The sequence below is a fragment of the Maniola hyperantus genome, chromosome 28 (assembly GCF_902806685.2).
Source record: "Maniola hyperantus chromosome 28, iAphHyp1.2, whole genome shotgun sequence".
NCBI lineage: Eukaryota > Metazoa > Arthropoda > Insecta > Lepidoptera > Nymphalidae > Maniola > Maniola hyperantus.
In genome coordinates this window covers 4529240-4552265 of record NC_048563.1, presented here as the reverse complement: position 1 = coordinate 4552265, position 23026 = coordinate 4529240, and the positions used below count along the sequence as shown (strand labels likewise).

The window sequence follows — 23026 nt, the reverse complement described above, 5'->3', positions numbered from 1 at the left end:
CGGTTAATACAAATATTGACTACTAAACAATGGTAGTAATAATTGTCGTGTTATTCATCGTTACGTCGTGCTATCGCTATCTCATACGCGGTTACTCAGTAGGTACTTACATCTACCTATTATTCTATCTACGATTGTGATGAATTTTGGGTGAATTATTAATATTCACCACAGAGTACTATGTATAATGTATATAGGATATTCACAGAGTACAGTGTTGCTAGCTCTGGAATAGGCTACTTGACAATTTTTTTAAGTTGGTCTTAAATGGTTAATATTTGTCCTATTATATCAAAAAAATTAACACTATATTTTTTTGCGCCCTAAAAACCGTAAAACTTTAATTTAAAAAAATATTTTTCTTAGACAGGTGAAAACACTGTCGGCCATGTTTGGCCGATAGATTATCTGTGCTCTGACGTCATGCATTTGTAAACAACAGTATAACCACAGTGGTTATACTGTTGTTTAGGGCGCAAAAAAATATAGTGTTAATTTTTTTGATATAATAGGACAAATATTAACCATTTAAGACCAACTTAAAAAAATTGTCAAGTAGCCTATTTAATTTCATAAGATTTTGGTCAACCTATAGACTCGGAACTCTCCAGACTAGGTTGTAGATGCTTTTATGATGTATAACATTATTATACATCATAAAAGACATGGATGTTTTAAAAAAGTATGTAGGTAAATAGGTTTTTTATGATGTGCAAATTTTCTAATAATGTGCAAAGTTTTATACTTAAGGTGATTTGATAGACCCAGCCGCGAAAATTCTAATTTTAGTTAGTTTTTCGAAAATAGTAGACTAATCATACATCGAAGGCTTATGGTAATGAGTTTTCCGCTTCATATTTGTGCAAATCTGGGAAAATTCAGAAAATTATCTTTCAGGAACAAATATGAAGTAAATGAGTATTTTTGACCAAAGTTTTATGGAAAAACATGTAGATGCATAAAATATGTTATGCGCGGAAAACTCATTACCATAAGCCTTCGATGTATGATTAGTCTACTATTTTCGATAAACTAACTAAAATTTGAACTTTCGCGGCTGGGTCTATCAAATCACCTTAATTAATAATAAAATTTATGTCACTATGTATTTACCGTTTATATCGATATATTTAAAAGTATAGATAGATTACATTTATAAAAAAACCTTTTTTATAATGTGCTACTAGGTATTTTATTTTAGAGACATAGGATTGCGTTGTCGAAATTAATAAATAAAACATACTACATTACTCGTAGAATAGAGAACAGTTTTATTGTATTAATTAAAAATAAGTAAGTAATTATTAAAATATTAAAACAAAAAGTAAACCCAGATAGCGCAATCCTCTAGTCAATTAAAAAAAAATCGAATCACCGCCCGTTCCAAATTTTAAAAAAACCATAGACAAAGAGAGAGAACGTAAACTGTTACGAGTGCAATAATAAAATAAACAAGATGTGGTTCCTATTAATCGTGTTGGCTCTCGGAATTCCAATTTCGGATGCTTTGACTTGTGCCCTCTGTGTGCACAACTTCAACAACGCCACCGGATAATTTTTTTGTTACGGCTCCATACCTCAAAAGGAAAAAGGAACATTTTTAGGATCACTTCGTTGTCTGTCTAAACGACTGTCGTGTCTGTCAAGAAAAGGGAATCAAAACCTATTTCCGTTGATCTAGAATCATGGGAGGTAGCAATGTCTTATAGCACAAGTAAAAGAAAAGATCCGAAAACCGTGAATTAAAGGTTCCATAAAAAAAATAACGATTTGCAGCGGGGTCTTTTCCGTTTGACCTAGGCCAAGACGGGCCTCGAGGCATGGCTTCCTTGCCCGTTTGTGTTCTCGAAATAATTAGATTACTAAATTAGGTACATCAAGATGTCGCTGTCCGTCATTGACTTGAGATTTCTTCTACGATGGTGCGGGAACCCTACGTGTACGTGACCCACTTGCACTTGACTGGTTTTTCAATGCATGCTTTCAGTGAATTATCTACTTGGTCAAAATTAGTAGCAAATCGAGTTAAAAACTGTTGGCAAGAAACTTGGCATCCTCAACAAAGTCAAACAGTATTCACGTCGAAACAGCTTCTTACCCTGTACCAAGCACAAGTTCGATCGTGCATGGAGTACTGCAGCCATTTATGGGACGGCTCTGCCAAGTATCAGCTCGATGCGTTGGGTGCGGTGGACCATCGCGCTAGAAGACTCATTAGAGACGAAGCGCTGGTCAATTCTAAACTTCAAAGCTTGGATCTTTGGCGCAAACTTGCCTGTCTACCCGTATTGTGTATATTAATTCGGAGAGTGTGCCGAAGAACTTTTCGACCTGGTTCCTCCTTCACCCTTCTACTATCGTACCGCAAGGCATCGCCAAGTCTGCATCCTTACGTAGTCAAAATTCCACGGATTGCCTCCTCATTTCTAATCCGAACCGCTAAGATTTGGAACTTTTTATCTTGGAAAATCAAAGAGTTCCCACGGGATTTTTGAAAATCCAAAACTACGCAGACGAAGTCACAGGCATGAGCTAGTGTCATATAAGTCTTTGGCTTGATTCCCGGTCATTCGTGCTGACAGACACAACAGACAGATAGACAGACGTGATCCTATACTCGACGGCGGCGAAGCCCAAAGGAGGGTTAGGTTTTTCTTTTGAAGTACGGAACCCCGAGAACGAAAAACTCATTACATTATGCAATTCCGAATGTCAATGTTAACATAAAAAGTCGAAATTCATGGAACATTTATTAACAAAAGGCATACAAAATGGCGCACCGACCGCCCGTCACGCACAACACAGCATAAAAATACGAACAAAAGCTTTTACCGACGCCATTACCATATTAAAATAGCAAATCATGTGAAAATTATTACTTACTGTTACTACATTATAACAACTAACAAAAATTATTACCTAAATCCATATTGACTTGCACAAAAATAATACAATTTGATTTTTCAAATTCCAAAATACCAACATTCCAAAACATCGAAAAAATGCTCAAGAAATGAAACAAGTGCTTCAAATACGGCCCGAAAAATATCAGCCAAAAAGTTTATTCCAAAATACTTAAATTGTTAGACTTATTGCTTAGCTATTAAGTTTTATTTTAGAATAATTAATATTTTTGTTGTCATCTCAAAAATTCGAATGTTTTAAATTTATTGCCGACGACAAGAGATCTTAAATCTAAATATTTTGCAATCGTTACTAAACTTTATGTTCAAGTGTTAAGGTTTATAATAAACTGAAGTCTTTGATATTATAAAACCATTTTTCTACATTTCGTAATAAGAAAGATACATGTGCAAACCAGGCCACCTGAGCGATGTAAATTCGTTTGTGAGCCTTCGTCTATAGCTATATTATAATTTATAAGTCAATGTTCCAAAATCAAAAAGAAATAACGTTCCAAAATTATTATTGTGTCCTATGTCATATCGAATATCCAGAATTAGACAAGATAAAGTTTGTAGAATGTAAAGCTAGAAGAAAAAAAGTTTCCAAAATGTTCACACACTGCATGTTGTTTTAGTTAGGTACTCTACAAGACTAGGGTAAACTTAATTTTTACACAAAAAAAAAATGTTTTTCTATGAACAAAATATACTAAAATTTAAGCAGGTTAACGGATGATTTATGCCAACACGTGGCGGGCACGAGCCGTGAAACGTACGAGGCGCGGACGAGGCACGGATTCAAAACATGCACGAACATTTTGGCAATAAAAAATCTTAATCACAAAAAAAAATCCCAATATTTATGAGCAGAATTCAAAACGTAGATTTAAAAAAAATCAAAATTTTTACAAATTTTCTACCAAAAAAACCAAAAGCTTTTATGCAGGGTTAATACAAAAAAAAATTGAGAAAAAAAGCAACATGTGCTGCCCAAAGATTTTTCTGGTAGCGACGATGATTTTCTTGTTTTACGCAACAAGAGTAGACGCGTTCGGGATTTCTTCGTTCGGGAAAGCTAATACAGAGCCGCCGCGGCCCCCCACCACTACGCCGTCGCCCGGTAAGATTTTACGATAATATGGATGTTAGGGCCAGAGCACACACGATATTTTTAGCACCGGCGTTCAGTGATATTTTTTGTACCATAAAAAGAAAAATGAAAAAAAAGTGGACAGGGTGCTTGTCTTTATTATGAGACATTTACTAGTAATAGTCCTATTGCGCTGGAACCATGTCTCATTAACATTGAAATGACGTCATTTTGACGTCAGCCGAAATAAAAATATACCATCAGCTCGAAACTTCAGTGTAGTGCTGACGTCTCTAAAATTGCGGCCACGCGCATTAGCAATTTGAGGGACGTATAAGCCTGAAGTAGAAGAAGAAGAAGTAGACGTAGAAGTATGAAGAAGAATACGTACAATATAAGCGGTGATAGCCTAGTGGTTAAGACGTTAACTTATTCGGATTCGATTCCGGGTACGCACCTTTAACTTTCGGAGTTATGTACTTTTTTAGCAATTAAAATATATCACTTGCTTAAACTGTGAAGGGAAACATCGTGAGGAAACCTGCATGCCTGAGATTTTCTGGTATGTGAATTCCTCTTAATCCGAACTTGGCCAGCGAGGTCAACTATGCCCAAAATCTCATTTTTAGAGGACACCCATTCTCATTAGTGGGCCGGGGATGGGTTCATGACAACGTACAAAAAACAGAAGCCGGGATTTTTATTAACTGCATCAATGCTTCATTAGATGTAGTCCCTTCTCATTATGAAATCCACTCCATTAAGGTCAGATAACTAAATGAGCTGAAAAAGCGTCAATCTCACAGCAAGGGGTCTTGGATCAATGTAGTAATAAAATGAAGTGATGTTTTGTATAGCGGTAGCTTACGGGGTTAGAATTCATTATCGAAGAGCATAATTTGGAAAAAATCACGATTTTATTTATTTTTAACATGAACGTCACGCTGCACTGAAGGTGATTAAAGACGTCACTATATATAAATGACAAAAAAAAATCAATTTTTAACATAAAAAAGAGTAAGTTCTGCGGGAAAATATTTTTTATTTTAAAAAATTTAAAAATATTTGTCGTTTAAGCCTTGTGAGTTGTGACGTCATTATTTGCCTTTTTACAGGGTGACGTTAATAATTAATGAAGTTAAAAATAACGAAAATTCTATTTTTATTTTTTTAATTCTATTCAATAGGTAATGAATTCTAACTCGATAAACTATCGCTATACACAAAATCGCATCATTTTACTACTGCAGTCCAAGACCCTATATTCTTGAGTTTAAAGTGTAAAGTCGTGCACTATAATCTAAAATAAAAACAACAAAACTAAGACTCAGAACTCTCTTGGACCTTCAGAGAAAACACTTAAAAGTCCTATGTCAGCGATCAAATCGCCGAGACCGATGCTAAAAATAGCGTGTGTGTGATGGCCTTTATATAAATCATGACGCTTCAGAAATAACTGAACACGCAACGAACAGAACACGCCACGCATTCTACATACATACATCATGTACAATCATATACCTGACGTAATAACCGATATATAATGTTAGCGTATTTCTGAACGCTATTTTGGCTTATTGTTAGCGCCATTATGTTCTACTTATAATGGTAGGGTAATATAATAAACCCGAGATATATAATGCATGTAAATGAGAAATGTAGAGACATGACTCCTTTTGACACGTGCCGCGTAGAGTTTTAAAATTTTAGAACAGACAAATAAATATTTTTATTTTTCAAAAAAAAAAAAAAATTTGCTCTATATGTCAACTGTCATGTCATGCCGTCAGAATAAATACCTGTAGAAGTAGCCCTAATGTGACTCTTACTGTTAAAACGAGATAGCTAAATGTATTTAAGCTCTTATTAGAACGTGACAAAATAATTATTTTTGTCCTTATCACCGTCGCCACTTTTTTGTTTGTCAAGATGTATTTGTACGTGGGATCTTGACAAACAACGTGAAGTGAGGTTATGTTGACTCAAGTATTTTAAAGAAACAATTGATTTGTTTTATAAACATTAAACCAAAGATTAGGTACATTCTCGCATAAAAGTGTAGGTACATTTAAAAATTATTAGTACCTACTAAAATAAAGTTTGAAAATTGAATTGGATTTTATTCATGCGCATATATAGAGCTTTTCGAGCTTTTATTGAATTGAGTATCTTGACTATGCTACTATTACTTAAAAATATAGTAGGTAACTATAAAATAGAAAATGAAAACACATACGTAAGATACTTTAATTGTAAGAAAATATGTGTACGCATATGTTGGGTTTATTATATGAATAAGATAAATTAAAAATTGATCTAAATGGATTAAATAAAAAATGTGAAGGTTAATTTAAAAAAATCTAGTTTTCAAAAAGGTAAGAGTTTTTAGATATTCGTGGCGATTATTACACAAAAGTAATATCATTAAAATCAAGACAGCAATGTAAGTATTATAATAATTATCATAAGATTCATAGAATCATATGCTTTCTATGTGCTTTTAGGTTTAATACATAAAAACCTTTCCATAAACTGATGTAGCCATTTTTATGACAAAAGGCACATAATAGATTCATTTCAAAATTCAAATATTACGATTTACGATACATAATACATTTAGGCCAATATTTTACTGAAAAACTGAAAAAATAATTATTTTTTCGGCAAAAATACATAAAACACCACATCTTGATTCGCGGCATATTGAAAATTTTGATTTTTAAAAATTTGTTTTGTTTTTAATTTTGGACTGGTGAGTTGATATAATACTATTAATATTAATTTTATTTACTATGTCTTACAATCGATTTAAAAATATTTTATGAAAATCCAAAAAATACTTGGCACCTCACTTTTTATGTGAAAATTTCAATTTTTAGGATATTAGATATCATTAAGTTACTTTTATGCCAAAAAATCACATTAAAAATAAATATTTCTTAGCAATTTTAAGCAAGACACTTTTTACTGCAACTTTTTTAACAAAAAAAAATAGAAAATATTGTCTATAGCCAGTTGACTATAGAGCCTCAATTATCGAGTGAGCTGTCAAAAAATAGAACAGGCGCGTATAAAGCGTTCTACTATGCATGTCTTTTGGCGCGTCGAGATGTGGTGCAGGCGGCAAGCGGCGGCGGCCATTTTGCCTCTATTACTCGCTGGTTGGCTGACAGGCGAGTCCTCAGAAGCCTTGACAACGTTCGGAAAGAGTAACACAGATGCGCCGAAAAATGTTCAACCTACTGCCCCTCCAGGTGAGACTATAGACATTTTTTTTTCAATTTCAAAGGCGTTTTACATTCAGCCTATCACTGTGTAACACTTTCATTAATATTTATTCACTTTAAAGCACATTAAATTTTTTTAATATATGTAAGATTTAACTTATAAAAATTCTTAAAATACTTATTAAATTATGAGGTGATAGCAATCAACTTGAAATTAATTGTATTTTTAATGAACACTTACCTAGATTCGGCACAGATTCACTTATTAATGCCTGAAAGCATTAAAACTTAAAGACTGAATTTCAGTAATAACTGGAAATAATAGTTAATAGTAGGCGCCATAAATATAAAATATAAGTAAACGATTTAAAAATTAAAAAAATATATTTTAATATCAAGTATTCTAACGTAAAGCATTTATTATACCTAATGTGTTATTTTAACTAATTTTTGAGGTGTGTTTTAAGGTAAGTAATTTTGTATTGTAACTTTTTTAAATATTAAGTATAGTACAATTCAAACTTAAATGCGTCTTCGTGAAGTTAGCTTTGCGATCTTGCGCATGGTACACTCGAGAACTAAGTAGGTTCCACCTCAGCTTAAGCAAGCTTAAACAAAATAACTTTTTAACTCGACTGTACAAACAAACGAGACACGTATAGCGAGAGAGAGACGCATCAAGGAACTGGCGGGAATGTGGGAGCGAGACGTGCGCTGTCACCCTCCCCGCTACCTCCCCGACCTCGGACACTCAAAATGTGTGTTCTGCGCAACGTCGTGCGCAAACTTCAGGGTCGCATTTACGATTGAATCGTACTGTAGGTAACTATACCCTACTAGTTACTTTATAGAAATTTTTAAAAATTATACCTATTTTTCGATCCTTTTAAATTTAATAGAACAGTCCACTATAGGTATACTTAATGTCTAAATTCGGTATACTTAAGATATACAAAAAAATATACTTAACCCATATTTGACAGGCTAGCATAATCATATAACATGCCATTCGATAATATTTATAAAACATTTATAATTATAATATAGGTAGGTACCTATGTAAAAAATATTTTTTCTGATCAACCGTATAAAATAGGTGAAGTCTTGTATCGAACTACGATAGGTACTTGGGCCACATTTGTAGAGCGCCATCTCTTTTATTATCGCGCGTTTTGTATCTTCTCTCTTCCTCATCACCGATCTCGAATTTTATACACCTAGTGGTGTATAAAATCCGTATTTTACACCTGCAAGCGGGAAAAAAATCTAAAAATGTATATAAATGATGATTATGACAGCTCATGAGTCACGAATAGAACCTGAAAAGATGACGAGTAGCGCTTTGCGGTGAAAGAAGCATTTTTAAATAATTTTAAATACATATCAAAAATTGCGTAACCGGCAGGAATCGAACCTGGATCTTCTGGGTTCGCGCCCGATGCCTTGCAGGTTCGATTCCTGCCGGTTACGCAATTTTTGATATGTATTTAAAATTATTTAGTAATTTCCTTGAAGTTTAAAATAGAAGCATTTTTGTTTGCACTTATCGATCGAATGAAATTTTTGTAAATTTTTTGGTAGTTTATTGAGTTAGTTAGTAAGTCATCATCATGATCAACCCATCACCGGCTCACTACAGAGGACAGGTCTCCTCTCGGAGTGAGAAGGGTTTTGGCCATAGTCTACCACGCTGGCCATGTGCGGATTGGTAGACTTCACACACATTTGAGAAAATTTATGGAGAACTCTCAGGCATGCAGGTTTCCACACGATGTTTTCCTTCACCGTTAAAGCAAGTGATATTTAATTACTTAAAACGCACATAGCTCGGAAAAGTTAGAGGTGCGTGCCTGGTGATCGAACCCCCAACCTCCGATTAGAAGGCGGACGTCCTAACCACTAGGCTATCACAGCTTCTAGCACAGTTAGTAAGTATAGTTCATTAAACCCATACCTCTGATTGGTTTCTACACGGCATCGTACCGGAAGGCTAAATCGCTGGGCGGCACGGTCTTGCCGGTAGGGTGGTAATTAGTCACGACCGAAGCCTCCCACCAGAAAATAATGTCATTGCCCGTGTAAATAATGAAATACGCACTATTGAGTAACCCTATGGTTAGTCAATATTAGAGCCTCTAGCTCAACGGGTAAAGGAGTGGACTGAAAACCGAAAGGTCGACGGTTCAAACCCCGCCCGTTGCACTATTGTCGTACCTTCTCCTAACAGAAGCTTGACGCTTAGTTGGAGAGGAAAAAGGGGAATATTAGTCATTCAACATGGCTAATGTTCTTTTTTTTTTAAAAAAAAATTAGTAAATAGCTGTGATAGCCTAGTGGTTAAGACGTCCGCCTTCTAATCGGAAGTCGAGGGTTCGATCCCGGGCACGCACCTCTAACTTTTCGGAGTTATGTGCGTTTTAATTAATTAAATATCACTTGCTTTAACGGTGAAGGAAAACATCGTGAGGAAACCTACATATGCCTGAGAGTTCTCCATAATGTTATCAAAGGTGTGTGAAGTCTACCAATCCGCACATGGCCAGCGAGGTAGACTATGGCCAAAACCCTTCTCACTCTGAGAGGAGACCCGTGCTCTGTAGTGAGCCGGCGATGGGTTGATCATGATGATGTTGATGGTTAGTGTATAACTATTAGGTATACGAATTTGACAAATTGATAAATGAATTTGGAATGGCCTCCAAGTCTTGTGCTTCTAAAAATATATATTCAATTTGAACTCGCACGCGATTCTACTCGTAAATAAATAATCCACCAATTCCGATGTAAAGACCTAAGTATTCGAAGTAACTGACTTTGGAGGTCTGCATTGTTAGCCTTCTATAGGTACAGACTTTTGTTCAATGTCTAGCATCAGCATCGGAGTGAACTAGTGTTGTCGCACTTGTGTAATAAATTTATCTCTGGCGGAAGTCACTTCATCTGTTGCGTCGATATCTTGAGTCGATTGTATAAATACGGGTGCTTAATGAATTTTAAGCTAGTCTTGTTCCGATTCGAGACTCGGTGGCTATAAAATGCTTTTGTGTTTAGGCCGCCATTTTGATTGTTTGGTTGTAATAGTAATTTTGTGCCCTGATCAGGTTAATGTCTGCGCGCAAGTTTAACAAGAGAGGACATTCAAATAACTTATCCAAAAATAACTTAGTAAGTATAATGCCCTTTTCTGTCTGACTTTTAAATCCACTTCTGGTACCCTTTTACTAGAGTGAGGGAACTCTCGGTTTGATCCTGTAGGGCGATTTCGTAAAACCTGCATCAATCATTATTACAATCTCAATTGTTCTGATTGGCTGAATTTGTGCGATTCTTGGTGCAACAATGCATTGTAGCCTATAGTGAGCGAGCGTCAACCAATCAGAGTGATTGCGATCGTGACATTGTATCCAGCCAAGTGAAATATAAGATACGTAGGAGTAGGAGTTAGCTTACATCCCGGGTACATAGACTACCGACTCTTTTTATCACGGAAAATTAAAGTCTCTCGGGATTTAAAAAAAATCCACGCGGACAAAGTCGCGGGTATCATCTGGTTATTATTATTATTACTTAGTAAAGAGAAATACCTTTTTTAGGGTTCCGTACCTCAAAAGGAAAAACGGAACCCTTATAGGATCACTTTGTTGTCTGCCTGTCTGTCTGTCAAGAAACCTAAAGGGTACTTCCCGTTGACCTAGAATAATGAAATGTGGCAGGTAGGTAGGTCTTATAGCTGGCATTCGGGGAAAAATCTGAAAACCGTGAATTTAGGGTTAGATCACACAAAAAAAATTAAATTGTGGTCATGAACTAATAATTAGTACTTTCAACTTTTGAAGTGAGTGACTATATCAAGTGGGGTATCATATGAAAGGTATATATCAGCTGTACATTCTAAAACAGATTTTTATTTATTTTTATGCATCATAGTTTTTGAATTATCGTGCAAAATGTCGAAAAATACGACTGTAGTACGGAACCCTCATTGCGCGAGCCTGACTCGCACGTGGCCGGTTTTTACTATGAGCAACGCAGCAGTTTATACAAACTTAAGAACAGCTAAGCAAAACAAAAGTTACAAATGTCTGCCATCGATGATATAACATGTCTCCTTACCCTTGACAAAACAATAAAACGAAGCTGAGGCATTCCGATACTAATATAAACCAATAATCGTAACCTGAACCCTGGCACAAGAGGTACCGACCATAAACAAAATCAGTCAAGTGCCAGTCGGACACGCACACGAAGGGTTCCGTACCGTCGCTCAAGAAATAGTATTTTTTAATTTTCACGGCGGCCATTTTGAATTTTCTTTATAGAATAGAATAGAATATTTTTTTATTCAAGTAAACCTTTAAAAGTGCTTTTGAATCGTCAACTACGTAATACTAATTATTAGTTCATGACCACAATTTAATTTTTTTTGTGTGATGTAACCCTAAATTCACGGTTTTCAGATTTTTCCCCAAATATCAGCTATAAGACCTACCTACCTGCCAAACTTCATGATTCTAAAGCAACGGACAACAAAGTGATCCTATAAGGATTCCGTTTTTCCTTTAGGGGTACGGAACCCTAAAAACTGGCCAAGTGCGAGCCAGACTCGTGCACTAACTTTTTGACGACCTCCCTGGCGCAGTGGTGAGCGCTGTGGTCTTAATAGTGGGAGGTCCCGGGTTCGATTCCTGGCAGGGGTTTGGAATTTTATAATGTCTTAATTTCTGGTCTGGTCTGGTGGAAGGCTTCGGCCGTGGCTAGTTACCACCCTACCGGCAAAGCCGTGCCGCCAAGCGATTTAGCGTTCCGGTACGATGCTGTGTAGAAACCAATGGGGTATGGGTTTATTAAAAACTGCCATACCCCTTCCAGGTTAGCCCGCTATCATCTTGGACTGCATCATCACTTACCACCAGGTGAGATTGCAGTCAAGGGCTAACTTGTATCTGAATAAAAAAATTAAAAAAAACTAAGGGTTCCGTACTACAGTCGTATTTTTTCGACTCGACATTCGCAGTCAAAATCCAAGATGGCGCGAGGTGCCGTGACCTGGGTATAAACTACGAACGTGCTATTATGTTTTTGCCTTGAATTATTTAAATTTCATTGCGAATTTAAATACAAGGGGCATTTCTCTAAAAACAGTACAAGCTTAGACATGCCATGTTAAATTTCTCACATGAAACCGCGGCGGCGGTGAGAAGTGCGCCGAAAAAATAATAATCACATTTCGTATCATCATCATTATCATGATCAACCCATTATCTCCTCTCAGAGTGGGAAGGGTTTGGCCATAGTCTACCACGCTGGCCATGTGCGGATTGGTAGACTTCACACACCTTTGAGAACATTATGGAGAACTCTCAGGCTTATAGGTTTCCTTACGATATTTTCCTTGATCGTTAAAGCAAGTGATATTTAATTACTTAATAACTCCGAAAAGTCAGAGGTGCGTGCCCGGGATCGAAGCCCCGACCTCCGATTAGAAGGCGGACGTCCTAACCACTTGGTTTTCGTATAAATCCCGCAAATTGCTATTGCGCTGGCACCAATGTCTCATTAACATTGAAATGACGTCATTATGACGTCATTTGACGTATATTGTAAGTAAAAATATACCATCAGCTCGAAACTTCAGTCTAGTGCTAACGTCACTAGAATGACAGCCACGCGCATTAGCAATTTGCGGGAATATACTAAAAATAGTCTGTTTTCCCTTAGTTTGCTTTCTCTACATAGTATAAAACAAAAGCAGCTTTTTGCCAATGATCTTAAATTAATTTCGTGGTTTAACAACATATCAAACAAACAAACAAACAAATTAAAATCATCGGATTAATCGTGGTATGTATACCCCTTATCTATACTCTATACTGATCTATACTTATAAATAAAATTGAAGTGTCTGTCTGTAATATCGAAAAAACTACCACATTATTAGGCTCATATGGTTATTTGAACTGTACCATAACTGAATCACACGTTATAAAATGTCTGTCAGTCTGTTTGAACGGGCTTAATATTTGGAACGGCTGAACCTATTTTTACGGGACTTTCACAGACAAGTATAGGATTACTATAGGAGCAACATAGGCTAATGAGACATGGTTCCAGCGCAATAACAATTTGCGGGACTTATTTGATACTTAAGCGAGGTATACAGTTAAATAATATTTCGTACAATAAATTTTCAGAACTAAAAATAAGCCGCCATTTTGTGAACGGAAGTGGAATATAAAGTGTCAGATAAGGATAGGGTTGTCGACACGACATTTCGGGGTTCTTGGACTGACTAAAATTAGACCTGACCTAGTAATAATATGAAATTTCTAGTGACTATGATGCAATCTAGTTCTAAATATAGCTAGACTTTTTTCTTAGTCGTATAGGCTTCACCCTACGTAGGATTGCGATGAAGGCTCTCGGAAATGATGCTACCATGTTACTCATAAATAATCACTTTAATCATTCTCTTAGTTTTACTATAATAACTGCTAACAACACTATTCTCACAGCTTGCACTTATAAACAACACAGGATCTCTCTCGAGAGTGTCCGCTAAAACCAACGAACCCTCTCGTCAAGCTTCCAACCGTCAGGGTGGGAGAAACCCAACCTCATTGGTCCCACCGCTCTGCGCCAACCGGCGTCAACCAATGACAGAATAGTATTTGAAAATTAGAGTTGCCAACGTGACAATTAGGAATCTGATTGGTTTCCGCCGTATTACGCCAACTAGCGTCAAAACTCCAGAATGACAACTGATAGTCTACTTAAAAAATAAAGTTGCCGATGTAAAAATAAAAATATAATGCAATTTTGAAGCAAATTAAATTAAGATCCTAACAGTCGTTAATAAACCCAAGGTCCGGTTTGTCACATTATTTTTACTAGGTGACGCCCGCGACTTTGCCCGCGTGGATTAAGGTTTTTAAATCCCGTGGGAACTCTTTTATTATCTGGGATGAAAAGTAGCCTATGTCCTCCCGGGATATGTAAAGCATCTATATCAAATTCCGTCAAAATTGGTTGAAGGGATGAGCCATGAAAAGCTAACAGACAGACAGACACACTTTTGCATTTATAATGTTAGTATGGATATACTGAAATTGTGGCTAATTCCGTTGTGCACAATCTCTAAACTAAAATGACACGTCTAAATAATATATTGCCCTTCCTTCCCTTTCATAATTTTGCTTGCGGAAAAGGATAGCACTAGATTTAGACCCGTTAATTTACGTAATACGTAACTGCAACATTACGAGCGATGTGGTATAATATTTTGGGGAAATTCTGCTAAAAGGGATAGAGCATTTAAATCCCAAAAAAGATGTATTAGGTCTATTTGTCACCTTCAACCGACTGATTCATGTAAGCCATATTTTCAAAAATTGAAAGTACTTCCTTGTCCATGTCTTTACATATATGAGGTTGTTGTATTCATTAGAACGAATGAAAATCTGTTTAACTTTTCTGAGAATGCCAGAAGGAACAACAAAATTTGTTTCACTCAGCACTCATCCGCGAAATTTGGAAAGAGTATAATAAATATGGCTCCTAGAATCTATAATAAATTACCAAAAGAACTCGCAGATAGATCTCATAGTATAAGTATGTTGAAATACAAACTTAAGGAATTTCTTGTAAAAAAATGCTATTATTCCATAAACGAGTACTTTGATGATAAATTTTAAAAAAACCTGTAAAATTTTCTTCTACAAAACTCAATACTATTATTTAATTATTTTTGTGACTAAATATATAATGTGACTAATTTTATCAAGACTATGTACACGTTGTTAGGTATATCATAACATATTGCATGCTGATAGGCAGAATTTGGCTGTACTTTTTTGTTTTGTAACATCTTCACTGTTTACCCATATTCGCAATAAAGAAGTTTGTATTTGTATTTGTATTTGTATTTGTAATTTAGTTTAGTTTAGAGATTGTGCACAAGAATCATCAAAACCTAAGGGTCAAACCTAAGGGTGTAAAATAGGGGTTTAAAATTTGTGTAGTCCACGCGGACGAAGTCGCGGGCATAAGCTAGTTGTCCAATAATATATAATCAAGTATGAGCCTTAATAGCTCAACCGGCAAAGGAGTGGACTGAAAACCGTAAGGTCGACGATTCAAACCCCGCCCGTTGCACTATTGTCGTACCTTCTCCTTAGCACAAGCCTGACGCTTAGTTGGAGAGGAAAGGGGAATATTAGTCATTTAATATGGCTAATATTCTTGTGACAACCCTATAGTAAAGAAACAACGCCGGAAGCGAAGATATATTGCTCAGCGGCGTTAAACCGTTTTTTTTTTTTGCTGTATTTATTATGTATTTTTTTTATTTATATTAAAATTTAGTAAAATAAAAGTCAAAAAGTGCTATGACAAAATAAAATTACAAAAAAACAAAAAAAAAACTCTTAAGATATTTACCACTAGATGATTTAAGATTAGAGAGATTTAAAAATCCCGTGAGAACTCTGATTTTTCGGGATAAAAAAGTAGCCTATATGTCCTTCCCCGGGATGCAAGCTATCTCCGTACCAAATTTCATTAAAATCGGTTCAACGGAGGGGCCGTGAAAAGCTAGCAGACAGTCAGACAGACAAACAGACAGACAGATAGACAGACAGACAGACAAACTTTCGCATTTATAATATTAATATGCAAGTATGGATTACGTACATATAACATACCTTACCTACTTACTTTAATTTTTACCTCTTCACGACAGGGGAAGCTGTGGTAGCCTAGTGGTTAGGACGTCCGCCTTCCAATCGGAGGTCGGGGGTTCGATCCCGGGCACGCACCTCTAACTTTTCGGAGTTTTGTGCGTTTTAAGCTATTAAATATCACTTAGAAAACATCGCGAGGATACCTGCATGCCTGAGAGTTCTCCATAATGTTCTCAAAGGTGTGTGAAGTCTGCCAATCCGCACTTGGCCAGCGTGGTAGACTATAATGGCTAAAACCCTTGTCACTCTGAGAGGAGACCCGTGTTCTGTAGTGAGCTGGCGATGCGTTGATCATGATGATGATGATGACGACAGGGGAATTCTAACAATACGTTGAGGCATCGACGTCACGCCATCATACCCTTTTTTTTCACTGGGAAATGCTTTTACGCATCCTCCCCGGAAGAAACGCAGCTGACCACGTTTCTTCCGGGGAGGTATGTGAGACTCACTGTAAAGCTAGAATACTCACTTAAACCCAGCGGACCCGTCAACGCCATGATGAGGCGGCACAGGAACGCAGTTTGCATACTACTATGCCACGCCACCATACCCTAATATTTGACATAATATCGTCGACTAGCTTATTTCCGTTACTTCTTCCGCGTGGACTGAACAAACAAACCCCTATTTTACTATTTTACCCCCTTTGCGCTGAACCTTGTGTCGCAAAGTCTGGCTAGCTAGCCCGCACCCTAACAAGCGTCCAAGCTAAACTGGTCGACGGAGAGTGTAAATCCCACCGCTTCCGTACATTATCGCCAACCATCACTCGTCCAAGTAGGTTAAGGTTTCTATTTTATTTTATTTTTATTTTTATTGAATGGTTTTCTAGCGATTTTAACATAAAACTTACTAACTATAATAAATACATAGATTTTTCTATCATGCACAACTATGTTAAATCATTTAAAAGTAAACACTGCATGCAAATTCCGTACAGATATCAGAGTTACAAATAAGATAACAATTTAAGTAAAGATTCCATACAGTATGTCTGTAGGTATGGTTAAAAAGTAAACAGTACCCGTAGTACAAGATTTTACGTCTCACCAAACGAAACCAAATTCGAGAGTCGAAATACTTCCGCGTTACATTAAAATGGACCTAAACAGCCTTGAATTGAAGTCAAATATTCAATGCCACTGATTTTAATTTCGCAATGTTTCCGCTTGGAGCGCTGGCTGTAGAAGTGTAGACAAACTTGACCTTTAAAACAAGGTACTTAAGATCCAGTTTACTGTAACGCGGAAGTATTTCGACTCTCGAATTTGGTTTGGTTTGGTGAGACGTAAAATCTTGTACTACGGGTACTGTAGGTAAACGTTCTATTGTAAAATGAATAAACATGTTTAATAATTAACTAAATTAACTACTACTTATAATATAATGTTACATTTTTTTTAACGTTTATACTTAAATACTATTTTCTTATATTCGACACGTTCTATAAGTTGTAATAATATATTTAAATATATAAAAGGATTGACTGACTGACTGATCTATCAACGCACGGCTCAAACTACTGGACGGATCGGGCTGAAATTTGGCATGCAGATATAGCTATTATGAAGTAGGAATCTGCTAATAAAGGATTTTTGAAAATTCAACGCCTAACGGGGTGAAATAAGGATTTGAAATTGGTGTAGTCCATGCAAACGAAGTCGCGAGCATAAGCTAGTTCCTTATAAAGCTATTTTGCATCTAATTTTACTTATTTAGTGCGCGCTAAACAGTCCAATCTAAACTTTTTTTTTTTTTTGGTTGCCGACTGTACGTATAGTCCGTAAATAATGACTTCTCACGCGCCATCTTAACTCTATGGGTCAACTGCCATGTCAAAAGTATAGTTCACCTTTAAAATAAGGACTAAAATCGTACTTTTGACATGAAATTTGACAAATGACTAAAGACGAGGATTTGTACAAAAACAAAACTTAGCCGAGCATTAAATGTAAATGAAGGAATGAATGGTTTTTTTTTTATTTTATTGATTTTATTTGTCAAAGAACCGCCCACAGTTAAAATTAGATAAAATGTTTATGAGTTTTATAATTACATAAAATGTTTTTTTTTTGTTTTATATTATAACGATGAAAGAATGAATGGGTTTGTGTATTTAATCCTGATCACCATCAGATTGGAATACCCAATATACAAGTACCTAGTGTCGTAAAGTCTGGCTAGCTAGCCCGCACCCTAACAACGGAAGTCCAAGCTACACTGGTCGACGGAGGGTGTAAATTCACCGCTTCCGTACACTATCGCTCCTCCAAGTAGGTTAAGGTATTCGCTTATAAAGCTGTTTTTAGTACGCGCAAAATAGTAACTAAATAAAATAAAAAAAATAAAAAAAGACGAGATCAGATTGGAATAATTGTTTTGCACTCACTGTACAAGTACCTAGTGTCGCCAAGTGTTTTTTTTAGTCAGATACAAGCTAGCTCTTGACTGCAATCTCACCTGCAGGGTTAGCATGGGCGGGGATATAATTTTCTCCCCGGGGAAAAGATAAAATCTTTATCCCCTCCGACAGCTTTATCCACTCTCCGAGCATGGGCTCACGGGTGGATATAATTATCCACAGTGAATAAAACGGGGGACTTTTCGGTTTTTGGATCTTTTCCTTTACCTTTATTGGGTTAATGGTAATTGGTATTTGGGACCTATGTTGGGTTTATATTGGGGTTCCCAACCATATTCCAAACACAACCCAAACATAACACAAACACAACCCAAACATAACCCAAACACAACCCAAACATAACCTAAACCCAACAGGTACCGCGAGACATGTTTTGATTTTTTAAGTTCTATGAGAATAAACTTAAACCCACGTCTAATGTCGAGGATAAAATTGTCCCCGAATTAGGGATAAACTTCTCCTCTCCCCTGTTGCCGTGCTTTGAGAGGTGGACAAATAAATTTTATCCCTCGTCAGTGGATATAATTGGGGGATAAAATTTTTGTCTCCTGCCCATGCTAGGGGGGCTGGTGGTAAGTGATGATGCAATCTAAGATGGAAGCGGGCTAACCTGGAAGGAGTATGGCAGTTTTATTAACCCCATACCCTTTTGGTTTCTACACAGCATCATACCGGAACGCTAAATCGCTTTGCCGGTAGGGCAAGTCTGGCTAGCTAGCCCGCACCCTAACAACGGAAGTCCAAGCTACACTGGTCGATGGAGGGTGTAAATTCACCGCTTCCGTACACACTCCTCCAAGTAGGTTAAGGTATTCGCTTATAAAGCTGTTTTGCATCTAATTTCACTTAATTTAACCTTATTCCTCATCAACCCACTTCCCGCTACCTTCTTAAGGTCGTCAGTCCAGCGGGTCGGAGATCGCCCCACAACATCGTGAACAACATTTAAAGTTACATCGATGAAAATTGATGATATTTTAATTATTTACCTACTTACATAATATACCTAACTACTAAAAGTTAGAGGTGTGTGCCGTTTTTTTTTTTTTTTAACGCTGGGAAATGCGTTTACGCATCCGCCCCTCCTGAAAGCCAGCCAGCTAACAAGCCAGCCGACCAACTGGAGGGAAGGTATGTGGGACTCGCCGGCCGAGAGGCGACGGGAATACCCACTAAAACCCAGCGGCACTCCTGCGCGTCGCCTGGCGACTGGGTCACGGGAACGCCGAAGCAAACCACCGCGACCCAGCCAGCGACGTCCGCCGAAGCAGACCCTTCACCTCCTCCACGCACGTCCGAGGTGCACCAACTATGTGTACCTCACCTCCGCGGAGACGCAACGGGCGACAACGCAATCCCGCGCACGTCGCCCGCGTCTCATCCTCCGCCTCGTCCACTGTGCCCTCTGCTAGTCAGAGGGACACGCGGAGAAACCTCCCCCCTGCCAGGTCATTAGCCATGGCTAACAATATCCCCGAAGAGAGATTATTAGCCATGTTACCGGGGTGCACCGGCCCGAATACTGCTCTTCCCCTCGGATGCCCGATGCATCCAAAAGGGACCAGCAGCACCCAGGCACATTGGGAGATTACCTGGCTGGCACATAGAGGTGTGTGCCCGGGATCGAACCCCCAACTTTCTATTAGGAGACGGACCTGACCACTAAGGCTATCACAGCTTTTTCATAATTTATTTTACACGGAATTAGTTTGGCCATCCAAATGGGTAATGCTGCCAGCATCTTGGGTACAATGCCTCGCTGCGGTGGTCTCGATGAGGTTTTACATTTAATTTAATTTATTTTAGTTTCAATTTAATGTTGTTTTATTTTACTTTTAATTTAGATATTTTAAAAAATCTTTGTATACCGTTGGCTTCCTTTTTTCACAGCATAATTTATTAATACCTATGTAAGTTTTATTTCTAGGGTAAAATTTTCGTGGAAAGATACTTAGCTATTATATGCAAATTAGTTCGTACAATGATATTATATACGAATATTTGTGTACCTAGTAACTACTATCTACCTCTAATAATAAGGTAGGCAACCTTTGGTATACAAAATTGAATCTAAATTTAACCTTTTCAAATAAAGTTGTATTTTTGAAGGCCACATAGTGGGTAGCGGTGCAGGTGTTAATTTACATAGGTCACGGGTTCGGTTCTTGATTTGGAACTTTGTAACTAATCCATATCCATCCAATATTATAAATGCGAAAGTGTGTCTGTCTGTCTGTGCGTCTGCTAGCTTTTTACGGCCCAACCATTCAACCGATTTTGATGAAATTTGGTACAGAGGTCAGAGATAGCTTGCATCCCGTGCAAGGACTTACTTTCTATCCCGGAAAATTAAAGAGTTCCCATGGGATTTTAAAAAACTTAAATCCACGCGGACGAAGTCGCGGGCATCATCTAGTTGATTATATATATGCTCAGTAAAAAATAGAAATACTGTCAAATATGGGTAACTTTTACTTAAATGGACATTTACAAGTACTTTTTAGGGTCCCTAATTTCTAAATTTCTGGTCTGGTCTGGTGGGAAGCTTCGGCCGTGGCTAGGTACCACCCTACCGGCAAAGCCGTGCCGCAAAGCGAATCAACGGTCCGGTACGATGCCGTGTACCAAACCAAAACCAAAGGGCAAGGGTAAACCCGCACCGGGTTTCCACGGGGGTTGTGCGGGTGTGCGGGGCCCCGATCAAGACCATCTTTAACCTATTGGAGGCCCTGGGCACATTAGAATAATTAGGCCCCTATGACATTGACAGAGTAGTGGGTCGGGGGTAAACAAGAAGGATCGAGTCAGAGAAGTCAGTTTTGACTATAGTTAACTATCTTTATGGTCCTCTGTTTGAGTGGGCCTTTTCGACCTTTGATTTTATCGAAATAAATATGTTTTTCGGTTATAAAATATCGATCGATCGGTTATAATTCGGCGATCTGGCAGGGACTAGTGGGCCCCTATCTATCGTGGGCCCTGGGCACATGCCCAGAGTGCCCAGTGGGAAAAATGGGCCTGGCCCCGATTGCCATTTCGACCTGTCGAGGTAGCGGAGAGAACGGTAAGGTTAATGGTAACGACGTGTCGGAGAACGTTACGCTGTTGGAAACGGTGTGCCTTGTAACATGAAAGTGTACATAATAAACTGACTGACTGTACGTTCTGTTTGTAGCTCGTGCTTGCAACCGACAAGCGGAGTGCCTCGGCGTGAACAGCGCGTCGTGCGTCCGCACGCACTACGACCCCGTCACCAGGTGTCTGTGCGGCGACAACTCGCCGCCGCTCAACGGACGCTGCGAACCCGTCACCAAATGTGAGCTTCATTCATTCACTTGTCATTCATTTCATTCAACATTTGCAGCATCAGAGGAACCGCCGATGCGTTGCCGGCCTTTTAGGAATGTGTTGGTCAGCCCCTTGAATAACCCCATGTTGCATTGACTTGTATATTACTTCGTATGGACAGGGTTATTGAACAAACAAAATGGCACCGACTCAGTGGTGCTTTAGCACCAATGCAACCTCAGTGACGTCTGGATTTCAAACGGGTCGTTCATTAGTATCTAAGATAAGATAAGATAATTTATTAATTGCAAAATTGTATGTAGGTACATAAGCTCTTAAAAATATAAAAGTCCAATTACAATCTGCCATCATCTGGCGCGCAATTTTACAATTGTCAGATCATGTCAGAATCAGATACACTAAAAAAAAAAATTAAAAATATGATGTCAAAGAAAACCTAAAATAGTCTTATTTAAGTGCATGTTAATATTAACTTAAAAATAAATTAATTACATTGATGAAATTGATTACTTAATGAAATCTCGAAATTAAGCCTGCGAAGTCATCCACTGCATAAAAAATTTTTTCTTGCAACCATTTTTTAAATTTATGACAGAATTGTTTAATAGGAAGCATTTATTTTTTCTAAGAGGTGGCGCTGATTTATTTGGTTCCAAAACCGTGAAAATTTTTGTTCGCTTGACCATATTATCTTGTCATTTATATCGATGAAGGATTGATTTATTTATTTATATTAATTATTAATAATTAAAAAAATTGTGAATTTTTTCGTAGTTAATACTAGTCGATCGATAAATCGAAAAACTGATCCTTTTGAAAATCTGTAGGTATACCTACCAAGACCATTGGAATTATCAGGTATCAAAAATAGTTTTTTTTTTAAGTCTGAAGCAAAGATTGATTCTGGTAACTTATGGTGTTAAAAATATGTAAGTAGTTAGGTTGATTCTACAAGTAGCATAGTAAGCTAATTGTATAAGATTAATCGAGATTGTAAAATTAGATTAGGCGCTACGCTAGAGTTGACCTTTTTACTTATTCACCTTATTCATGTTTTCATTTTGCTAATGCGCGTGGCCGCCATTTTAGTGACGCCAGCCCTAGACTGAAGTTTCGAGCTGATAGTATATTTTTTTAAATATACGTCAAATGACGTCAAAATGTCGTCATTTCAATGTTTATGAGACATGGTTCCAGCGCAATAGCAATTTGCGGGACTTATATTAGGTGGGTGGATTGTAGAGCCAGCGACTCATCGAAATTTCAGTAATTTTAGTTTGATAAGAAATCGGCCAAATGCGAGTCCGACTCGCACACAAAGGGTTCCGTAA

At 37.4% G+C, this 23026-nt stretch overlaps 1 protein-coding gene across 3 annotated transcripts in view; it reads left to right on the top strand.

Annotated features, from left to right (window-relative positions):
* The window catches only part of sosie, a 31946-nt gene that overhangs the window by 3132 nt on the left and 5788 nt on the right, over positions 1 to 23026 (top strand). For 2 of the 3 annotated variants that reach the window (XM_069508310.1, XM_034983132.2), the window contains exons 2-3: positions 3842 to 4026; positions 21562 to 21702. In XM_069508310.1, the coding sequence (XP_069364411.1) occupies positions 3888 to 4026; positions 21562 to 21702 (280 nt within the window). In that variant the 5' untranslated portion in view covers positions 3842 to 3887. Of the gene's footprint in view, positions 1 to 3841; positions 4027 to 6939; positions 7251 to 21561; positions 21703 to 23026 lie in introns of all 3 variants that reach the window. The other variant, XM_069508309.1, reaches the window with a different exon arrangement.